This window comes from Mustela putorius, unplaced genomic scaffold, assembly GCF_011764305.1.
Source record: "Mustela putorius furo isolate JIRA1106 unplaced genomic scaffold, ASM1176430v1.1 tig00537248_pilon_pilon_pilon, whole genome shotgun sequence".
Classification (NCBI taxonomy): Eukaryota; Metazoa; Chordata; class Mammalia; order Carnivora; family Mustelidae; genus Mustela; species Mustela putorius.
The window spans coordinates 7,923,366-7,941,937 of record NW_025422387.1 but is presented as its reverse complement, the minus strand read 5'-3'; the positions used below and the strand labels follow the sequence as shown (position 1 = coordinate 7,941,937).

The 18,572-nt window shown below is 51.2% G+C and overlaps 1 protein-coding gene across 6 annotated transcripts in view; it reads right to left on the bottom strand.

Annotated features, from left to right (window-relative positions):
• Positions 1 to 18,572, bottom strand: part of RPH3A (rabphilin 3A) — a 257,663-nt gene that overhangs the window by 38,309 nt on the left and 200,782 nt on the right. For all 6 annotated transcript variants that reach the window (XM_045073643.1, XM_045073642.1, XM_045073644.1 and 3 more), the window contains 3 exons: positions 15,592 to 15,738; positions 1,713 to 1,842; positions 362 to 448 (listed from right to left, as the gene is read on the bottom strand). In XM_045073643.1, the coding sequence (XP_044929578.1) occupies positions 362 to 448; positions 1,713 to 1,842; positions 15,592 to 15,738 (364 nt within the window). The remainder of the gene's footprint in view (positions 1 to 361; positions 449 to 1,712; positions 1,843 to 15,591; positions 15,739 to 18,572) is intronic.

The window sequence follows — 18,572 nt, the reverse complement described above, 5'->3', positions numbered from 1 at the left end:
GTCTAAGTATACCCATTTTCTTGATGGAGAAAGCTGAATGTCAGAAAGGTGAGGAACTGCCATAAGGTTACCCCACAAGAGAGTGGAAGGACCGTAAGTGGACTCCAAGCCTTCCACCTCTTAAATGTGTACACTCCCTACTTCTAGGAAGAGAAAAGTCAACGGAAGGGGGAGAAGAGAAATTCACTCAAACATCACTCTTCCGCCAGCGTTCACCGCTGAGCTGGCACCTCTGTACCAATCCCTTACCCGGTTCCCCAGCCCGCGGCTGCCACCCTGTTCCCCTGGTTACAGTGAGGAAGGGGGAGCTGGACTAACACGGAAGGGTGTCCCCAAAGCCAGACGGGACTAAGGCACTCACCTCTCTCTGCTCCAGGCAGATTTTGCATAACCACACGGGATGCGGGCGGTTATTGGAGGTCTCCACTCCGCACTTGGTGCAGACATTCTGGGGACAAAATATAGGCCAGAGCACACTCAGACATGCCAGGCTCTGTCTGAGCTGCCAGCGATCGGGGCGAAGGGCCTGGGAAGGGTGGCCGTTAAGCCCCATTCTCTCTTGATGGATGTCAAGAGCTTGAGCTCTCTCTCTCTCACCTCCCTCCCATGGCCAAGGCCAATTAGGATTCAAGTTCCAGTCTGAGTCTTGCTTTCCAACAACAAGAACTAGAGTCACTCTCCAGCCCTGGATGAGTAAATTCTCTTGAGTTCTCCAAGAGTCCCTGTGGGGTCCGAGTTTTCAGTGTCCACACAGGGGAGATCATGGACCTGGTTTTCCCAGTGGAGAGGCCCATATATTTGTTTGTTTATTAAATGGGTTCTTCTTTCTTTCCCCATGAATTGGACCTAACCTGGCTTGTGGTTGCAGGTTCAGCTCTCTGAGGAGAACAAAGTTCTCCTTATAAAAGCTATGACTGTGTGATGGTTTGAACATTATATTTTGGCTGAGTTGCCTGGCAGTCAAGACAAAAAGGAAAACCCAATAGGTCATGAAGCTTTTGCTATCTCATGGACTACAGCCCGTAAGTGTTTTAACTTGGATAAACTTTCCCCGGTATTGCATTCTAAATGCTAAGGGGGACCCCAAGCAGGAGATGCCAAGTGACATCATGGATGTCCCCAGCTCAGGTGCTCCCCCGCATCCCTCTCCTGGGAATCGGGCAGAACCAAGGGTAGTTGTATCGTGTCCTGGAACTCATGGGCCGAATCAAGGGCTGATAGCTTGAGGGGAAGGTGCAGGAGGAGGGAGCACAGAAGACTCCCCTTCAAGAAAAAAATGCTCAAGAAGCCCAATCAATGGCTCTAACTTGGCCGGAGAGGATCTTTCTAAGCCAGGGTAAGAGAGGCTGGGCCAACCCTCCATGTACACACGGTGTAGACACCTGCCTGGCACACTTTTGAGCCTGATACATAACTCGCTCAGCCACAACCAGGACACTTGGAGACTTAACCATAGCTCAAGTCCTAGTTCACCCTGGATGGAGCTGAGGTCCAAGGGGACAGAAGAGTCAGAGCATCTTCTCGGACAGGAACCAGAATCAGGGCTGCCTAGAAGATAGTCAGGCATGGGAGCACCTCCAAAGGAGTATATATGTTGGCAAACATGCTTCAGGATCCAAGTTCCATCCCCAAGACCCAGGGCTTGGCTGGAGCCCAGGTCTGGCCCCGTGCATGAGATGGGCGGGGAAGCAGGGAGAGAAGGGAGGCGGTACCTTCTTACAGTCCTCACACACCACACAGGCGGAGCCCAGCATCCCCAGCTGTTCTCCACACAGGATGCAGCGGTTCACCCCATCCCCGGCTACATTCTTCCTCATGTTCTCCAGACGGTCCACCAGGCGCCTGGAAGCAGATGCAGAGTCAGGAGGGCTCTACAGGACCAGGGACCACTGGCATCTCCCACGGTATCAAGCTGAGGTCTCCCTTCTCTGAGTCCTGGGTTCCTGAGTGTCTGATGGTCACTGCTGGACTCTTCCCCAAAATAAGGCACACGTAGGTGAAATTCTGATACGTGTTCAGACCACGGCAGACCCATGTCCCATATCGTCCATCTCTTCTATTGACCTCAGGCTAAGCACCTGATCTAGACTTTCTCTGTCTCCTGTCACCTCCTCCAGGGAAGCTGCCTTCTGAGCTCCAGCTCTGTTTATCTAATTGTCTCCCTGACGTCTTCACTTGGATGTCTTCATTGGCATCTCCAAGTTTACTTGCAGCTGCTCGTCATCGTGGGTCTTCTCTATCCCCATCCCTAGCACACCTGCTCCCCTTCCCGGGATGCAGCTGGACCCTGCCCCCACTCCCCCCATGGGCCGAATCCCACCCGTGGGCACCATGGGCATGAGAACTGCTGGGAGACAATTTGGGAATCACAGGCTCTAGAAGATCTCCGGCCGCCCTGCCTGGCAGCCACCTGCTGCAGACTCTCCCCACAGGCCCTCTTTGTTCTTGCCTTCCCCTCCGAGTGCTCTGACTCCCAGCGTTATAAATAGCAGCTTCTCCCTTTGTGCTTCATTCATCAGAGAGCCGCTCCGCCCTGGGAGGGGCCAAGAGCAGCCTGTAGGCCCCCAGAGCCTCCACTGTGACCCACATCGGACAGAGCTGCTTCGGGAGGCTGGATGCGCAGAGCCAGAGCGACCCTCTCCTTCTCCTCCTCCTCTTCCCTCTCTCGCCCTCCCTGTGCTCTCCCTAGAAACTGTTTCTATAGGATGACAGGCGGGGGCAGTCACCAGGCGCCAGCCCCAGCCTGAGGTCGCAGAACCTCCATCTAGAATGCCATTTGCTGGTGTTTACTGAGCACTTACTATGTGCCAGGTGCAGAGCGAAGCCCTTCCCCTGGATCTTCTGAATGAGTCCCTCCAGCAGCACACTACGCTGAGCACTATTCTTGTTCCTATTTTCCAAGTGGGAAACCTGAGGGGTTAAGGGATGTACACCAGTCTCACAGTGGGAGGTGGAGAAAGCTGGGATCCAGACCCAGGCACAGTCGGTCTGGAGTCCCTGTTCTTAACTGCAATTCCACCCAGCCACTCTGTGGCTCTGGAACAGAGCCACAGGCATCTTCTTCAGCGGTCTGATCTCCACTCTGCTCAACACCGCTTGTAGCCCCCGCACTAAGGGAGACCCTCAGTCATTGGTAAGCACCAAGTTACACACACGCAGTTACCCCGGCTGGTTCCGTCCCTCACTTGCCCGAGCGTGGGACGAGACACCCCGCAGCTGCCCCCAGCATTTTGTTTCCCTGAAGAGCCCTCAATGTACGGTTGAGAAATCTGAAGTTTGGCCCTGGATTTTGCCTCTCTGGACTTGTTTCCTCATCTGTAAAAGAGAAGGTGTCGGGCTGAATCAGCGGTGGTCAAACTGTGCTTTATGGCACCCCAGGGTTCCTTGGTGAATTCATGATGTCACTTTCCTCATACACATTTTCCTCTTTTACTATTTCTTCCTTGATCCACTGCCCTAGCCAGGAAATGGTGAGATTTTGTTTGTTCTTCTTACTCTGGCAGGGCAGGGCCCCCAGCACAGAGAGGGTGAGAGACTGGCCTGGGGCTGCTCAGCGAGGGTGAGCATCTAGTTCTCTGGGTCAGGAAATCATCGCCGCTTTCCATGAAACCCTTCTGGCTTCCCGCCTCAGGTCAAGCCTCAGGAAGACAGCCCAGACCAGATGACCCAATTCTAAACCACAGTGCGGTCTACTCAGGAGTCTCAGAGGCTTTCCTGCCTCTCTTGGAAAATCAAGGCCACAGACTCACTCACCATTTAAACCCGCATTCTTAAGACTCTACCCAGATGCTTGTTTCTTGCACCGTTCACTCCTAAATGCCAAAAGGCCCCATGAACAGGCCTTATATGGGGAGAGTCTCATTAGCTCCTATCAGTACAGCAAATGGCACGGAAAAACAACAGATTTAAGATCATTATTCAGAGGTCTCAGCTCAGGAACCCTTGTTACTCATGAATTCGGCAGAGACCAATCCGGACAGAAACGCACGTGGGCTGGGACGAGCACACCTTCCTTCTCTGCTCCAAGATCTTTCCTGCAGCCCACTCGTGTGGATACGCTCCCTGCAGCCCCCGGTGCTAGGACCTCAGCATGGACAGCTGCCACTGCCAAAGGTCATAAACTTAGCACGGAAACGTTGCAGGAACCTAAATCGAAATTACAACACGGAAGACCGCAGGTCACCGATGGGTCTTTATCCTGGTGATGAAACATTTTGGCTTCTTTATCCCAGAAGGAATGTGTGTTCTTACCAGTCTTGGCAGGAGCACCCTGTGTGCACCCCAAGGGATGCCGGCAACCCTCCGTGCGTTCACAAAGGATACGGAGGCATGGAGCCCTGCCTCCAACCTTGTCAGCTATGGGTCTGCAGATGCCCCCTGAGCAGCCCTTCGGGGAGCCATGCATGGGCATGTGGAGGGGTGGGGGGGGTGCTCTCAAAATTGGATCTGCCTGGGGATCACATGGGGAGAGCGTGCAGTTTGGAGACAGTGATGCTGTGGGATGGAGGCGGGGTCTGGGAATCTGAGTCTCAGGGCGGCTCCCTCTGTGATTCTGATGCTGCTGAATTCCTAGGCACACTGGGGAAGCACTGAAGGAAGAAAGGGAGCAAGAGGGCAAACCGCATGGGAGAATGTCCTCCTTTTTATGCTAAAGGAGGAAAAAGACCCCCACCCCAAAACCCAGGATGTAGAACTGTAGTCAGGGTGCAAACTGGGATTTGGAACACATGCAACGAATTTCATGACAAAAAAAAAAAAAAAAAAAAAAAGGGAAATCAGAAAGGAAACACACCCAAATATTCACAGTGGGAATCACTGGGTGGTGGGATTATAAGTAACGTTTATTTCCTTTTTTTTTTTTTTTTATTTGCTTCTTTAATGCCTCTGTCTCCCTCCATCCTCCAGCACCCGATTAGCTGGCCTCCCCATATGCTTCCTTAACCTCCCACCACGAACATGTGTTGCCTTTATTTTAGAAGAGAAAATACATTTTTGAAGCTAGAGAGCCGGGAAGGCAGGGTTAAAAGACGTGGTTTGAATCCTACCTTCTCTCTCTCTCTCTCCAGTCAAAGACCTTAAAAAGCCTCTGTTCTCTGGGAGCCCTTTTCCCAGACTTTACTGTGAGGGGGTTAGACGAGGTGAAGCTCAAGTTTCCTCCCACGGGCACCAGTCAGGGAATCTCAGATCCTGAAGCTGAAACGCCGCGACTTCCCAGGGCGTCTTGAAACAGAAGGTCCCTCCATGTCGAAGACAAGGCCCTCTCTGCATCGGCGGCCTGTTCTGTTTGCCTATCTAATGCCTCCACATTAAGAGCCCAATTAGCTGGACACCATACGTGCCTGTCACTCTCTAGTTATGTCTTTACATGCCCGATTAACTTTACGACTACCACTCATGCCCTGCGTCCAGGAAACCCATCCATCACCAGGCTGGGTGCTTAAGGGGAGCTGCTGCTTACTCTGTGATGTTTCCCATTTCCCAGGACGCTTCCAGAAGCACCAGAAAGTCTATGTCTCCTCTTCTGGGTCCCAGCAGACCAGCCCTGGAGGTGGCGGGAAGTGGATTCTCAACTTGGTCTGAACTTGTTATCCGAATGGAAGCAGATGGGCTACTCATTCATTCCGATATTTATGGAGTGCTTGCCATGTGCCAAGCAGACAATGAGGACCCAAGAGGGAGCAAAACAGGTGAGTCCCTGCTTGAGTGGAGCTGGCATTATAGAGAGGGCTTGGGCCTTACTGAATTCATCACACAGATCATCATAATCACACTCATAGTAAGCTCTCTGAAGGACAAGTATCAGTGGTCAGGAGAAGGCAGAAGAGAGGGACAGGAACCATCAAGAAGGGACCTCAGAGGAAGCGACCATCGAGTTGAGATCTGAGCATAAAGAGGAGCTGACCCAGTAAAGAGGGCAAGAAAAAGCACTTGGAAGAAGAGGAAACAGCATGTGCAAAGGCCCTGTTACACACTCAGCATGACTCATGGGCTGGATGGAAGAAGATGAGGCTGGAGGGGTGGGCAGTGCCTGCTCCATGCTGGGTCTTGATGGGATAGCATCAAGAAGCTTTAGGTAGAGGAGACTCAACACCCCCATTTTGAGACAACAAGTGGACATAAGAATGGAGCCCTTGAGACACTCAGAGCTATGAGAGTTTCAGATGCTGCAGTGGGTCCAGGCAGAAAGAGGCAGGTAAGTTACCAGACTTTGTCTACATGTGGAGCTGGACCGGGTCTCTGGAAACCACAGGATTATCCCCTGTGGGTCTAACTCAGTACTGCTAAGAGTACAGTAGCAGGAGGGCCATGAAATCCCGTTGCCCAATAGCAGGCTCTGGGAAGCTGCCCAGTGTGTTAATTTCCTATTGCTGATGTAGCAAGTCAATGCAATCTTAATGGCTTAAAAGAACATGTATTTATCACCATCACGGTTCTGGAGACCAGATGTCTAACAGGGGTTTCACTGGGCTCAAGTCAAGGTGTTGGGAGGGCTGTATTCTTCCTCGAGGCTCTGGGAGCAAATCCATTCCTTTGCCTTTCCCAGTTTCTAGCAGCTGCCTGTAGTCCTTGGGTCATGACCCTTCCTCCATCTTCAAAGCCAGCAAGTGTAGCATTTTCCAATCTTGCTATGACTCTGACCCTCCTGCCTCCCTTTTATAGGGACCCATGTGATTACACTGGGTCCACCGGATAATCACCCCATCCGAAGAGTCTTAATCCCATCGGCAAAGTCCCTTTTGCCATGGAAGGTAACAGATCTGTAGGTTTCCAGGGATTAAGGTGTGGACATCTAGGGTTGTGGGGCAGAGGGCCGTTATTCTGCCTACCACACCCACATTCCTGCCCCATCTGCCACCCAGGTCCCATGTCCACCTGACTCACATCTGAATCAAGACTTCTGCCTTCCTCTCCAGAGCAAGGTTTGGGCAAAATATCCCTATGCCTCACTGTGGATGTCAGACAAGCCAAACTTTGGGCTCTCAGGATCCTGAACACCTTCTCCAGGCACTCAGAGTCCCTACACACAGGTACACATACACACAGGCATGCACACACTTCCAGAATTTAGAAACAGGCAGTGATGCAAGGCTTGGGGTGCCAATTCCGGGGAGAGCTTGCCTGGGTCCCTATTTGGCTTTGCCATTTCCCCGCTCTGGGATCCCCCAAGAAAGTTACTTAACCTTTCTGAGCCTCTCTTTTTCATCTGTAAACTGGGGAAAACACAGTTCTGACCTCCTAGGGTTGTAGCCAAAATAAAGTAAGAGTGTTTTTGTAAAATGACTGGAACATGGTAACTACTCAGTAATGGTTGCTACTAATTATTTCTTCTGGAAATTTGTGGCTTTTACAACTCCCTATACCCCAGGAAATCTGTCTTTTGAAAAAGCCTTTGAAGGAGCAGCGATGACTAGAAACAGACATGGATGGTCCGTATCCACACAGGTGAACACATTCATCCACGGGCACACCCCTAGAGGCACAGGTCCGCGTGCATCTGTGAGTACACCCATGCACGCTCACAGACTTGTGAGCGATCATACCTACACGCAGAACGTGCCTTCTCATGCACAGGTTGCAAAAAGCCTAGCCCTGTTTGGCTACCTTGTGTAGAGAAGGACAGAAACCACATCGTGGGCTGACCCTTCCTGTTCCTAAAGCCCGGGTTCCCTCAACAGGTGCAAACTGGCCTCAGAAACATTCAGGCAGTTGCTTCTGCACTGGAGTGTCTCGATGAATGTTGAGAGAAGGCTAGTGGAGCTACGATTATGTGGGGAAATAGGCTTAATGTGGTGTGCTATGGAGACGAGGTACCCTGCCCATGAGGCATGATGGCTTTGCAGGCAAGTCCTCAGTCGGGGAAATGGCCGGGGCTGCGCCACTGCTGGGATGCGGCTGGAGCGGCCGCCTTTAGAGCAGCGGTGGGCTGTGATCACATGCGATTTGTAAAAATTGCACAAAGTGGGAGAGTGGATGTCATGTTGTCTCTCTCTCTCTGGCTCTCCCTCTGTTTTTTCTCTCTCTCACACACACCATCAATTCCAGATCGTGCAGCTTTTCCCCTCCCCCTAATTGCCCAGCGGGGGAGGATATTACTGTTAAGTTTATTAAACTTGGCGTTTTCTCATCAGATCCTCTGCTGTGAACGGGGATATGGCTGCTCCGAGGAGGGCCAGCCTGAGTCTCCATGGCCAAGGTCTCTCAGGAGCCTGTCCTTAAATGACTGAGCTGCTCTATCATGAAGCCGTTCGGCCAGCATGCGGGACGTGAGCATTTCAGACTCATTAATCCTCACTGTTGTTTATTGCTTTTGACACCTGGGGAGCTGTAGATCGTCATTTCTCTCCTTGATGGATTGGGGAATGGTATTCCTGCTCAGGCCTCAGCTCTTTGGGAAGAGGGTCACCTCAGCTCAGAGCTGGAGACAAGAGAGCCAAGACAGAAAGACTTCTGGAGGATTCAGCAGAGCTAAGGTAAGTCTGTCAATGCCAAGCAAGGAGCTGGGTCATTATAAACCCAGCGATAGTCGCGGTTACCAGGTGCTGTGCTAAGTATTCCGTATGTACTGTTTCTTTCTTTCTTTGAAGATTTTTTTGTTTATTTGAGGGGGTGGAAGGGTAGAGGGAGAGAAAGTCCCAAGCAGACTCCTCACCAGGTGCAGAGCCCGACGCCGGGCTCGATCCCATGACCCCCAAATCACGACTCAAGCCGAAACCAAGAGTCAGAAACCCAACCGACCGCGCCACCCAGGAGCCCTCCATGTGTTGTTTTCCTTAGGCCATCTACAACCTGTGAAAACAGCTCCATAATTCATCCCCATTTTACAGATGGGAAACCGAGGCACATAGGGTGTGCGAGGGGCAGAGATGGCGCCGGAGGTTAGGTCTGGCTGCCCAGATGTAGTTGCCCCCTGTAGAAGAATGAAGTCTTTGTTTCTCTGTAGTGTTTAGGGGTAGAGCTCCTTCTAATCCCTCCCCAAGCCTGGCCTGGAGCCGGGGGTGGGAGGAAGAGGATGAGGGTCACTGCCATGGAGAGACAGGAACTGTCCCGCTGAAGGAAGAAGTGTGTGAGACAGAACCGGTTAGCCTGGGTGAAGATCCAAGACACCCCTAAATCCCTTAACCCACTTGTCAATCTGCCTTCCCTCCATGCACCCCAGAAGGCAACGGGATAAAGTAGAGAGACAGATTCAAGTTCAAAACCCTGGTTTGGTCCTGTAAAAGCTGTGTGCCCCTGGGCAAGTGTCTGAACCTCACTGAGCTTCAGGTTTTTTCAGCCATATGGCAAGGACAACAATCTGTCTCTCAATGAGGACATTAAGGAGGTAAAAGGACATGTAACATATTTGGAAGGCCCTAGCACAGCGCTTGGCAAATAAATACTTGCTTTTCTACAGAACAGCAGAGTTAAGACTCTAGCCCTAGAGCCAGCCTGCCTGGGGTTATAATTCTCAGTTCTATTGCTTTTTAACTGTGTGACCCTGGGCAAGTTGCTTAACCTCTCTGTGCCTCAATTTCCTCATCTGTAAAATGGGAATGATGATAACATGGCCCCATGCATAGGATTGTTACAGAAATTACATAAAGGAATCTATATAAAGCTTCGGGCACAGGGCTGGCACGTGGAGCTTTGTAAGAGTGAGCTACTGTTTTATTTCCCTAGACGTGGAGCATGGTACCAGGAAAATTCTCAAGTCTGTTTTCTTCTCCCTTTAGTGAACCACTGACAAGAGGGCTAGAGCAGCAGTTCTCAGCAGGGAGTGTGTGGTGATGGATGGAGACACCTGGGGTTGTCCTAGCTGGGTGGAAGTTTACTAGAGGCATCTAGTGGGCGGAGGCCAGGAACTCTGCTAAAAAATCACCTACAATGTCCAGAACAGTATACACCACAAAGAATGATCTGTCCTCAAATGCACATAGTATGATGGCTGAAAAACCCCAGGTTGGAAGGACTCGGAGACCCCATGGTCCAACTCCCCATTTTAGAGATAAGGTCCAGAAAGCGATGAGGTCAAAATGATTCAGTGAGAGGCTTAGGGTTTAGGATTCATTCAGCATGAACTATCCCTCCAACACCTATTCATTTGTTCTCCGTTTTATGCCAGACACTGGGCTACTTAAGGAATTGGGAAGACTTGCGTGTTCATCTTGTAAAAACAGGCTGCATAAAGTATTGATGTGAGAGGACCCTTGAAACCATTGATCCAATGCCTGGGGACACTGAGGTTCTATCCCTCAGTGATTCTTTCATAGGAGGGGTCAGAGCCCCCACACCCCCTGCCAAGTCTGGTGAAATCTATTGTATTTCTTCTCAAAAAATATACACAGACACATGCACAAATGCTTACGAACCCCTGAATCCTACTTACACTTAGGACTCCAGGTCAAAAAAAAAAAAAAGGCCAGAGTGTGTGTGGGGGGGGTCTTCCTTTTGAAAGAGGAGAGCATGGTCTGGCTTAATGTCAGCATATCAACCTAAATCAATGTACCACATCTTATTACTCACTTCTCCCTCTGTCCACATTTTGGAAAAATTCTGTGCCAAAAACATAGGAGATGATGGAATGGAGATGGGGAAGTGACAGAATCCCACAGAGTCCGTCAACCACAGGTCTCCCCATGTCTCTCTGCCTTCCTCCTCCATCACAGCGTCTGGACGCCAAGGTTAATGACAAATCCTAATTACTTTTGGGGGCCCATCTGTTGAGGGAAAATGACCTCAGATGGAAGCCACCCGGCTACCCGTCCCTTGGCACAGGCAGGATATGTGAGCCAATGCCTTTGAGAGGCTCTGGACAGAAAGAAATGTAAAGACGCAGAGGGGCCTGCCAGTTGGTAAAAACAAAACAAAAACCACGAACAGATTTTCCTAGGCAAATGTTTAACTGCAGAGTCAATACACTGAAAAGTCCGGTGGACACCCTACAGGGTGTCTGTCCAACTCACAAACATCCTTCTCACCCTTGGCAGCCACGCCGATGTGACCTGGCACCCCTGGTATGAGAGATGGGTGACCCGATTGGACTTCCTTCCCTAGGTATGGGAGTGAGGCTATAAAAACCAAGCGGGGAGAAAAGAAACTTTCCTGAGGCTAGGCTGTGCTCCTGCCCCTTGGTCCCCTGAGATAGCTCCCAATCCTTATATGAAACTCGCCTTTTTGCTTAAGGTGGTAGAGTCTCCAAAGATGGCCACCATTAACGCCATCCTTCCCTGGGGGCCTAAGTCGTTCTTCCAGAAGGAGGAGGGACCTATTTCCCCTCTCAAGGAGAACGTGGAGGGGTGATGCCCCACCGGTTCCAGACCCAGCTGCTAAGAATCCTAGCAACAGGATCTTTGCTCTCTTGGGGTCCTGCTGTCATGTAAAGCTCAGGCCAGATTACGGAAAGGGCAGAGATCCCACGGAAAGGCTGGGCACAAAGAGAGCACCAAAGCACAGACATAGGAGCTGAGCTTTTGTGGCCTTCCTAGTGCAGCCCAGCCACCAGCTGAATGCAGCCGAGTGACCCCAGCCCACGCCACATGGAGCAGAAAACCCACCCAGCAGAGCCCTGTCCAAGTGCTTAACCTACAGGATCATGAGACATCACAACTGCTGTTGCTTCGAGACCCTAAGTTCCAGGTGACTGTTATAGAACAGTTATAGAACAAGAGATGACTCAAGCAATCTCCCTGGAATTCATTTCCTTTCCTGCAAAGAGCATTCGGGGTGTGAAAAATAAACTCTGCTATCCCACTCAGCACCTCAATAAGGAATGTGGGGGCAAAAGGAGGCTGTTTAATGAGTTTCCCTGCTGGCCATCATCTCTCCCTGCGGGGATGCTGAAGAGAGCAGAGCTGGGTTGTAGGCTGAGCGGTGAAGCAAGGTTTGGACACCCCTCCCCTGATTCCCACCATCCCCCTCCCCAACCCCACCCCCCAAACCCCACAGGACAGAAGCAAAGAGGCTTCCAGGAGAGATGTAGCTCTTGCCTGATGCTTGCCTGGGATTCCCTGGGGTGGCCAGCTCTAGCCAAAGCGCCCCAGGGAGGGAGGGCCTCCTGGGAGGCCTGATGGCAATTCTTCCCCAGGTCTCTGAGAGCCACGGGAACATGCAGTACCGGCAGATCTAGAGGTTCAAACCAGTGAATGAGAACTCAAAGAAACCACTAGGCCAGCCCACAAAGGGCTCCCACTTCTAGTCGCACAGTGTCCCCCTCACACCTGAGCTTATAAAATTTCCATGTTCCTCAGAGTCTAAGAACTTGGGGCCAGGATTTTAGGAAAGACACCTAAGAATTAAAAGCAAAATGATGGAGGTCATCCAGACAGGACTGTATACCTTGGCTCTATGTGACCTCGGGCAAGCGACCTTGGGCCAATCACCTCTCTGACCCTGTTTCCTCACCTGAAAAAGGAGGACAAAGGTAGCACCTACTCAACAAGGTTGAGAGGAGCAGTTAAAGAGTTAATCTATAGGGAGTTTTAGATTCAGTGTTCGGCACATAGTAAATGGTAAATGGAACCTAGTATGATGATGATCATTTACGTGTTGGCTTTCCCTCAGTTAATAGGAAAGAAACTTCCACATCACAGAGCTGCTGTGAACCCGAAAAGATTCTCAGATACATCTGCAATTTTAACAGTTAGAAGGAGCTCATTAGCTTTGAGAAGGCCAGCCAATGCATGGTCCTCCATCAGACACACCCAGCTATTCTCAGGATCCTCAGAATCAGCCTGACTTGCCTTATTAGATGGAGGGGAGCAGGTCTGAGGTCCCAAAGGGTCATTGACTGAGAGCCTCAGGTTCGGAAGTGGGAGCCCCGATTGTACCCCGTTTGAGCCTTGTTCTGTGTCTGATGTGTCATCTTGCTTTTATCTGACTCTGCTCTGATCTCTTCCCAGGGAAGCATGGAGGGAACAGGAATGAGGGCAGGTTTGAGATCGCAAGACACAAATCACATTGGGCTTGCCTCTGGCAATGCTACCAGCAGGCACCGGCTGCTGGAACAGTACAGAAGGAGAGCCACAGCCAGAATCCCGCAGCACTGTCCTCCCCCACTCTGGCAGAAAGCATACCATCTCAGCAAAGGAACACTCTGTCATCAAAGGGCTTGGCCCCGGCCTCCCTGGAAGCCTCTCAAATTCCCCTTAGGGAAGCCAGGGCTGCTGGAATTCCAGGGCTTGCCAAACAGGAGTCTCGGGGCATAATTCTAGAATGGAGGCCTTGGTCAGGGTCAAAAACTGAGCTTCCTTAACAAATTCATCTTTAAAGGACCGCCTCCCTTTATGGAATGTGGGGTTATGCCAGGCACTACGATAACCCTTTGCACCCTAATTAAACACTCACTAAGAGTTAGGTGCTAATGCTGTCCCCATTTTACAGATGAGGAAACTGAGGCACAGAGAGGTTAAAGTGGCTTACCTAAGGTCACATAGAGGGGATGTGGGGAGAGCTGGAATTTGAACCTAGGTATCTCTGACTCAGGGGCCCCAGGAATTAACCACTGTGCTAGAATATTCTACCACACCCTCAAGCTAATTGGGGCGATATGATAAGACACAGAGGACAAGGTAGGGAACCCATCTATCCTATTCTAGAAGGCTCAAGCTCTGCCCAGAGGGACTGCCATAACTTTTCCCCCAGAGGAAGCACACGTGCCTTGTTTGTACAACACGGCTGTACCCCCAGCCACAGTTGATTGGATGAGAGACAGCCCCTGACACAAGCCAGCCAATCAGAGCACCTTCCCTGGAAACTGGCACCTGCTAGGTCACAGGACACATTATGTCTAAAGTAATTGGGGGCAGCACAGTCTGCCATGTTCACTCACTCGTTGAACAAATTATTTTTCAGCACCCCTACTATGTTGTAGGCTCTGAGAATTCACTAGTGAACCAAATAGGCATAAATAAATAAATAAATAAATGAACCCTCTACCTTCCGTCATCTTACAATCTGACAGGGAGATATACAATAGTCAAACTAATTATGCAAAATAGGAATGATGTTATCTGGTGGTAATTGCTATGGCAGAAAAGGCTGAGAGGAGTTTTGCTTTTAAGCTTTTACCCTTATTACCCGTATCCCTCACTTCAAAAGGCTGAGGTCCATTGTTGGGTGAAGTGAACACACACACACACACTCACACACTCACTCACACTCACAGACCTCCTGCCTGCAGAACTCCCCACTCTTGGCATATCTTTTAAAAAGCGAAATAAGAATGCAAGCCCACAAGCACGCCCCTGCAGACCTACCCCTTCAGCAGCCTCCGGTGTAAGCAGACGGAGGGTGGAGGGTGATGCTGACACCGGCCGGAGCAGGTGTCTGTCATCTGTCAGCAGCAGTCCCCATCCCACCCTGGGTAAAATGATCTGCAGAGGCTCAGACCAAAGGCACCAACTTCCACTTTCTGCCCAAGATCCTCACTCACCCCAGCTGAGAGTGTGTGTGGAGAGCTAAAGGGGCACCTCAGTGCCCACACCAGTTGTAAGCCACTGGCAAAGGCCGCCCCAGGCAGATGGGGCCTGGGGAGGGGGCTGCGGAGGAGGGGGTCCATTTGAGATCCTGGTCTGGGAGGACCCTCCAGGGGCCTGGCATCCTGACCACTATGCCAAGAGCCCCCCCATATACACATATTCTCCTTTCACCCCCTCTCCCCACCCCCATCCCCCCATTCCTCCCTTTGTAAGAGCACCCACATACTGCTCCCTCCCTAACCCTGGCCTTCCCCCATGATGCTGTCACTCTCTGACACACACGTCACATGGCCCCCTTATATCCCTTGCTTCTCTCTCATATGCATTTTGAAAAGCTCTGTCCTCCAAACTCTACTTTTTCCCTTCTTCTTTCCATTTATGAAAATGAAGTGTCCCTGGGGTCTGGGACGTGTATGTGCATCATCGCACTTACTGTTTACAACAGCCCTGTGAGATTGACTGGCGTGTCCCCCACTGGACCAGCACGTGAACAGGGGCTCAGAGAGGTGAGGCATTGTGCTGGGGAACCACAGCAGGCAAGCAGAGAGCTGGGATGAACCCCCCACCCCCCCCCCGCCACCATTCTTGGAGTCCAGACCCACCAGGTTAACCTCTGCCGCCTCCCTCTCATGCTGTCTCCCCGTTTCAGGATCCGTTTCCGTTGTTCTCTTATATAAATTCATTGCGCATGCGCTGTTTGACATACCATCCCTAGACAGACACTCCGCTCCTTACCTCTCCCTTGGCTGTACATTCTGGCCTACCATGCTTCTAGAACATATTTCTATGTAGCTGGGATCGGCCCAGACGCCGTGTGCTCACAACCACAGACCCCCAAGCTCCAATGACAAGCTCCCACCACCCTTTCAGAGCTCCCCCTCTGTAAGGCACCCACAGCCACGAAGCCCCCTCCCTAGCCAGTCCCCAGATCATCCTCTCTCCTTCCTGAGCTCTCCCACCTTGTGCCACAAGGATTCCAGTCCTGCCAGACGCCGGGCAGGGGGCAATGGTGGGGGAGAGGGGCAACATCCCGGGGCAGTCCGCCCCACCCCAGCGCACCCCTCAGCCGCACACTCTGCTGGCCCTCAGGCCTCCGGGGCGGCTCTCCACGTGGATGGGATGTGTCGGGCCTCACCCAATTCGCTCCTGCTCCATCTCTTCCATTTTCTCAGCTCGAGCGATGACTCTGTTGATGATTTCCTTCTCCTCATCTGTCAGCTCTTCCTGCTTCCTCTGTCTGTCGGGCTGACCGCTGGGATGGACGGACCAGCCTGCCTGGAGCCTGAAAGGTAATACAGGGAGGCGTGAGACCGCAGAGGTGCCCAGCAGGAAGCAGGCAGCGGTGGTTAGGCTCTGCTCCCTGGGGTCTGGAAAACCTCAATTCAAATCCCCACAGGGAAACTCATTGGCTGGGAGACGAGCCTCAGTTTGCTCATCTATACAATGGGACACACTTTCCTCCCTCACAGGGTTTTTAGGAGTTTATTTCTACTAAGCACTTAGTACGTGGTAGACACTCTGTGAGCAGCGTCTGCAGGATGCTCCTAAGAACCGAGAGAGTAAGGGTGTTCTCAGGAGAAGAATCCAGAATAGGATACTCTACAGCTGGAGCAGAAACAATTCTGGGAGGGTGGTCAGAGGCCCGGGGTCCCAGGTTGAGCCAGCTCCTGCCTGGCACAGATGTTCTGTTTGGGCTACAATTTATTTCTTCTATAAATTGGAACTAATTGCCAACTGGATTTACAAAAAGCTCTTCATTTCACATCAACATCCAGATTTCCAGCCTCAAAATCTCCTGTAGCATTTTGCGTTCCAAAATGTACTTTTCTTGGCCCTTTTAAAATTTTTTTTAAAGCCAACACCGACACAGCATCCATTGGGTGCCCACATGACCTCATGTCATCTTCACATGATCTCTACAGGGCAGGGGTTGTTCCTGTCTGTTTACTGGTGAGGAGACCCGAATATGGAGAAAAGAGACCACTTGCCCACAGTCACATGGCTGGAAAGTGGCAGAGTGGAATTCTGAGCTAGGCAGGCTGCTCACTTAACCTCTACAGTACGGAGGGAACCCAAAGTCCTCCCCACACAGCCCCGGTGGGGGCACAGTGGATCAAAGGCTGCCGGGTGGTGGGCTGATGCTGTGGTCTATGGCAAATTATAATCATCTCTGCTAATAAGATGGTCCCTGCCCCATGACACTGAGGCACACCCCATGAGTGGAGTGCAAGGTTAAATACCACTAGAAATGCTTGTCCCTGCAAGGGAAAAAAAACCAGTAAGTAGGAATCCTCTGAAGCCAGCACCCCATTAGCTGTCAGCCTCTATTATTTCCACTGCTCTAATCACATCAGCAGGCATGAAATTGCCTTTTGACACTCAAAGTTGGAAATTAAAAGCCCCATCTTCCTCCCTCTCTTTGGCTTCTCTTCCATTCTCCCACCATCAGCTGATTGGTTCTGAAGAGCGGAGGAACCCAAAAGCAAAGAGAGACAGATGTCTAGGGGCAGACCTTACTCTGAGAAAGGGAAGGAAGGTGTGGCCTGTGGAAATTCCTCATGGAAATACACCTTGTGTTGCAGCAAGGGCCTCTGGGGATGAGCAATTGTGAAATTGCTCAGACCACGCCGCTCAAACCCTCCCAGGGCTTCTCACTGATTTAGAACAACACCCAGAACTTCATGGCTATAGTGGGAACATGACATCGTGTATATGATAAACATCACTGAATGGTGTAATTTAAACGGTTAATGTTATGTTACTGTGTGAATTCTACCTTAATGTTCTAAAAGATTTTGCCCATCTGCTAAATCCTACCTGATCTGTCCTTAACCTGCCTCTCCGTCCTTATGGCCATTGCTTTCCCTTATCTCTACAGTCAGCTGCACTGGCCTCTCTGCTCACTTCTGAACACTGAACCCTTGTTCTCGCCTCAGGGCCTTTGCACTTGCTGTTCGCCCTGCCGGAAAAACTTATTTCCATGGACCTTTCCAGGGCCGGCTCCTTCTCATTACTGAGGCCTCAGCTCAAACAGCACCTTCTCAGAGAGGCCTTCCTTGGTCTCCCTCCGCCCAGATTTACTTTCCCCATGGCACCCATCATTAACTGAAATTACTTTTGGAAAAATTTTTGTTGTTTACCTGTTTAGTAGATCTCTCCACACACCACCACCCTCCCCCACCCCGCCCAGCCCAACAATGTTGCTTCCAGGAGGGCAGGGGCCTTGTCTGGCTCTGGACCAGTTGTATTTAGAATTGTGTCTGAAAGCCCAGAAGAATTTTGAATAAGACATGGTCCCTTGTGGCCCAAAGAGGTGTTAAATGTCTAATCAAAAGTGTGACCCACTGGGAGACCCAAGCAGTGGAACCTGGTCTGTCTAGGGGACCAAGGACAGCTCCCTAGGGAGTGACAGCCACGTGAAGACCTCGTGATGGGTCTACTGTGATGTCGGCGAAGCTTATATTTGAGACCATTTGGTTGCACAGCCAGCTTCTCAGACCCCAAGAAGGGCATTAGCGATGGCTGAGTGGTTGAAAAATTTGCAAAAGCAAGGTATTTTTGTCTTTGTTATCTTAAAGAGGGCCTCTTCACTGATATAAACTTCAGACCCCGCAGCAGAGCTAGGGCTCCTGCGGAGACCCCAGAGCTCAGCTGAAATCCACAAGGGCATGGCAGAGGAAGAGACAGGCCTGGCAGAGGAAACAAATGGTCTTTGCAAAGACCTGGAGTTGAGAAGGCAGGAGGAATGCCCGAGGAGGTGAAGAGCCATGTGGTAGTCTGCCTGCAAGATTGTCCCCTAGGACCACTGCCTCCTGGTATTTACACTAACTCCCGGCTGGTCCTGTGTGGCCAGCAAAATACAGTGGGCGTGGCAGTGTGTGATTTCCAAGGCTGGGTCATAAGAGACACTGCGGCCTCTGCCTTGCTGTCTTGGGTCATTTGATCAGAGAGAAGCCAGGTGCCATGTCACGAGGATGTGTAAACATCCTGGTGGAGAAGCCCACATGCAAGGGATCGGAGGCCCCCCAGTCACAGCCAGTGCCAACTCGACTGCTACATGATGCTCCAGCCCCTGGTGAGCCCTGGGATGCCTGCAGCCCAGCGGGCATGTGACTA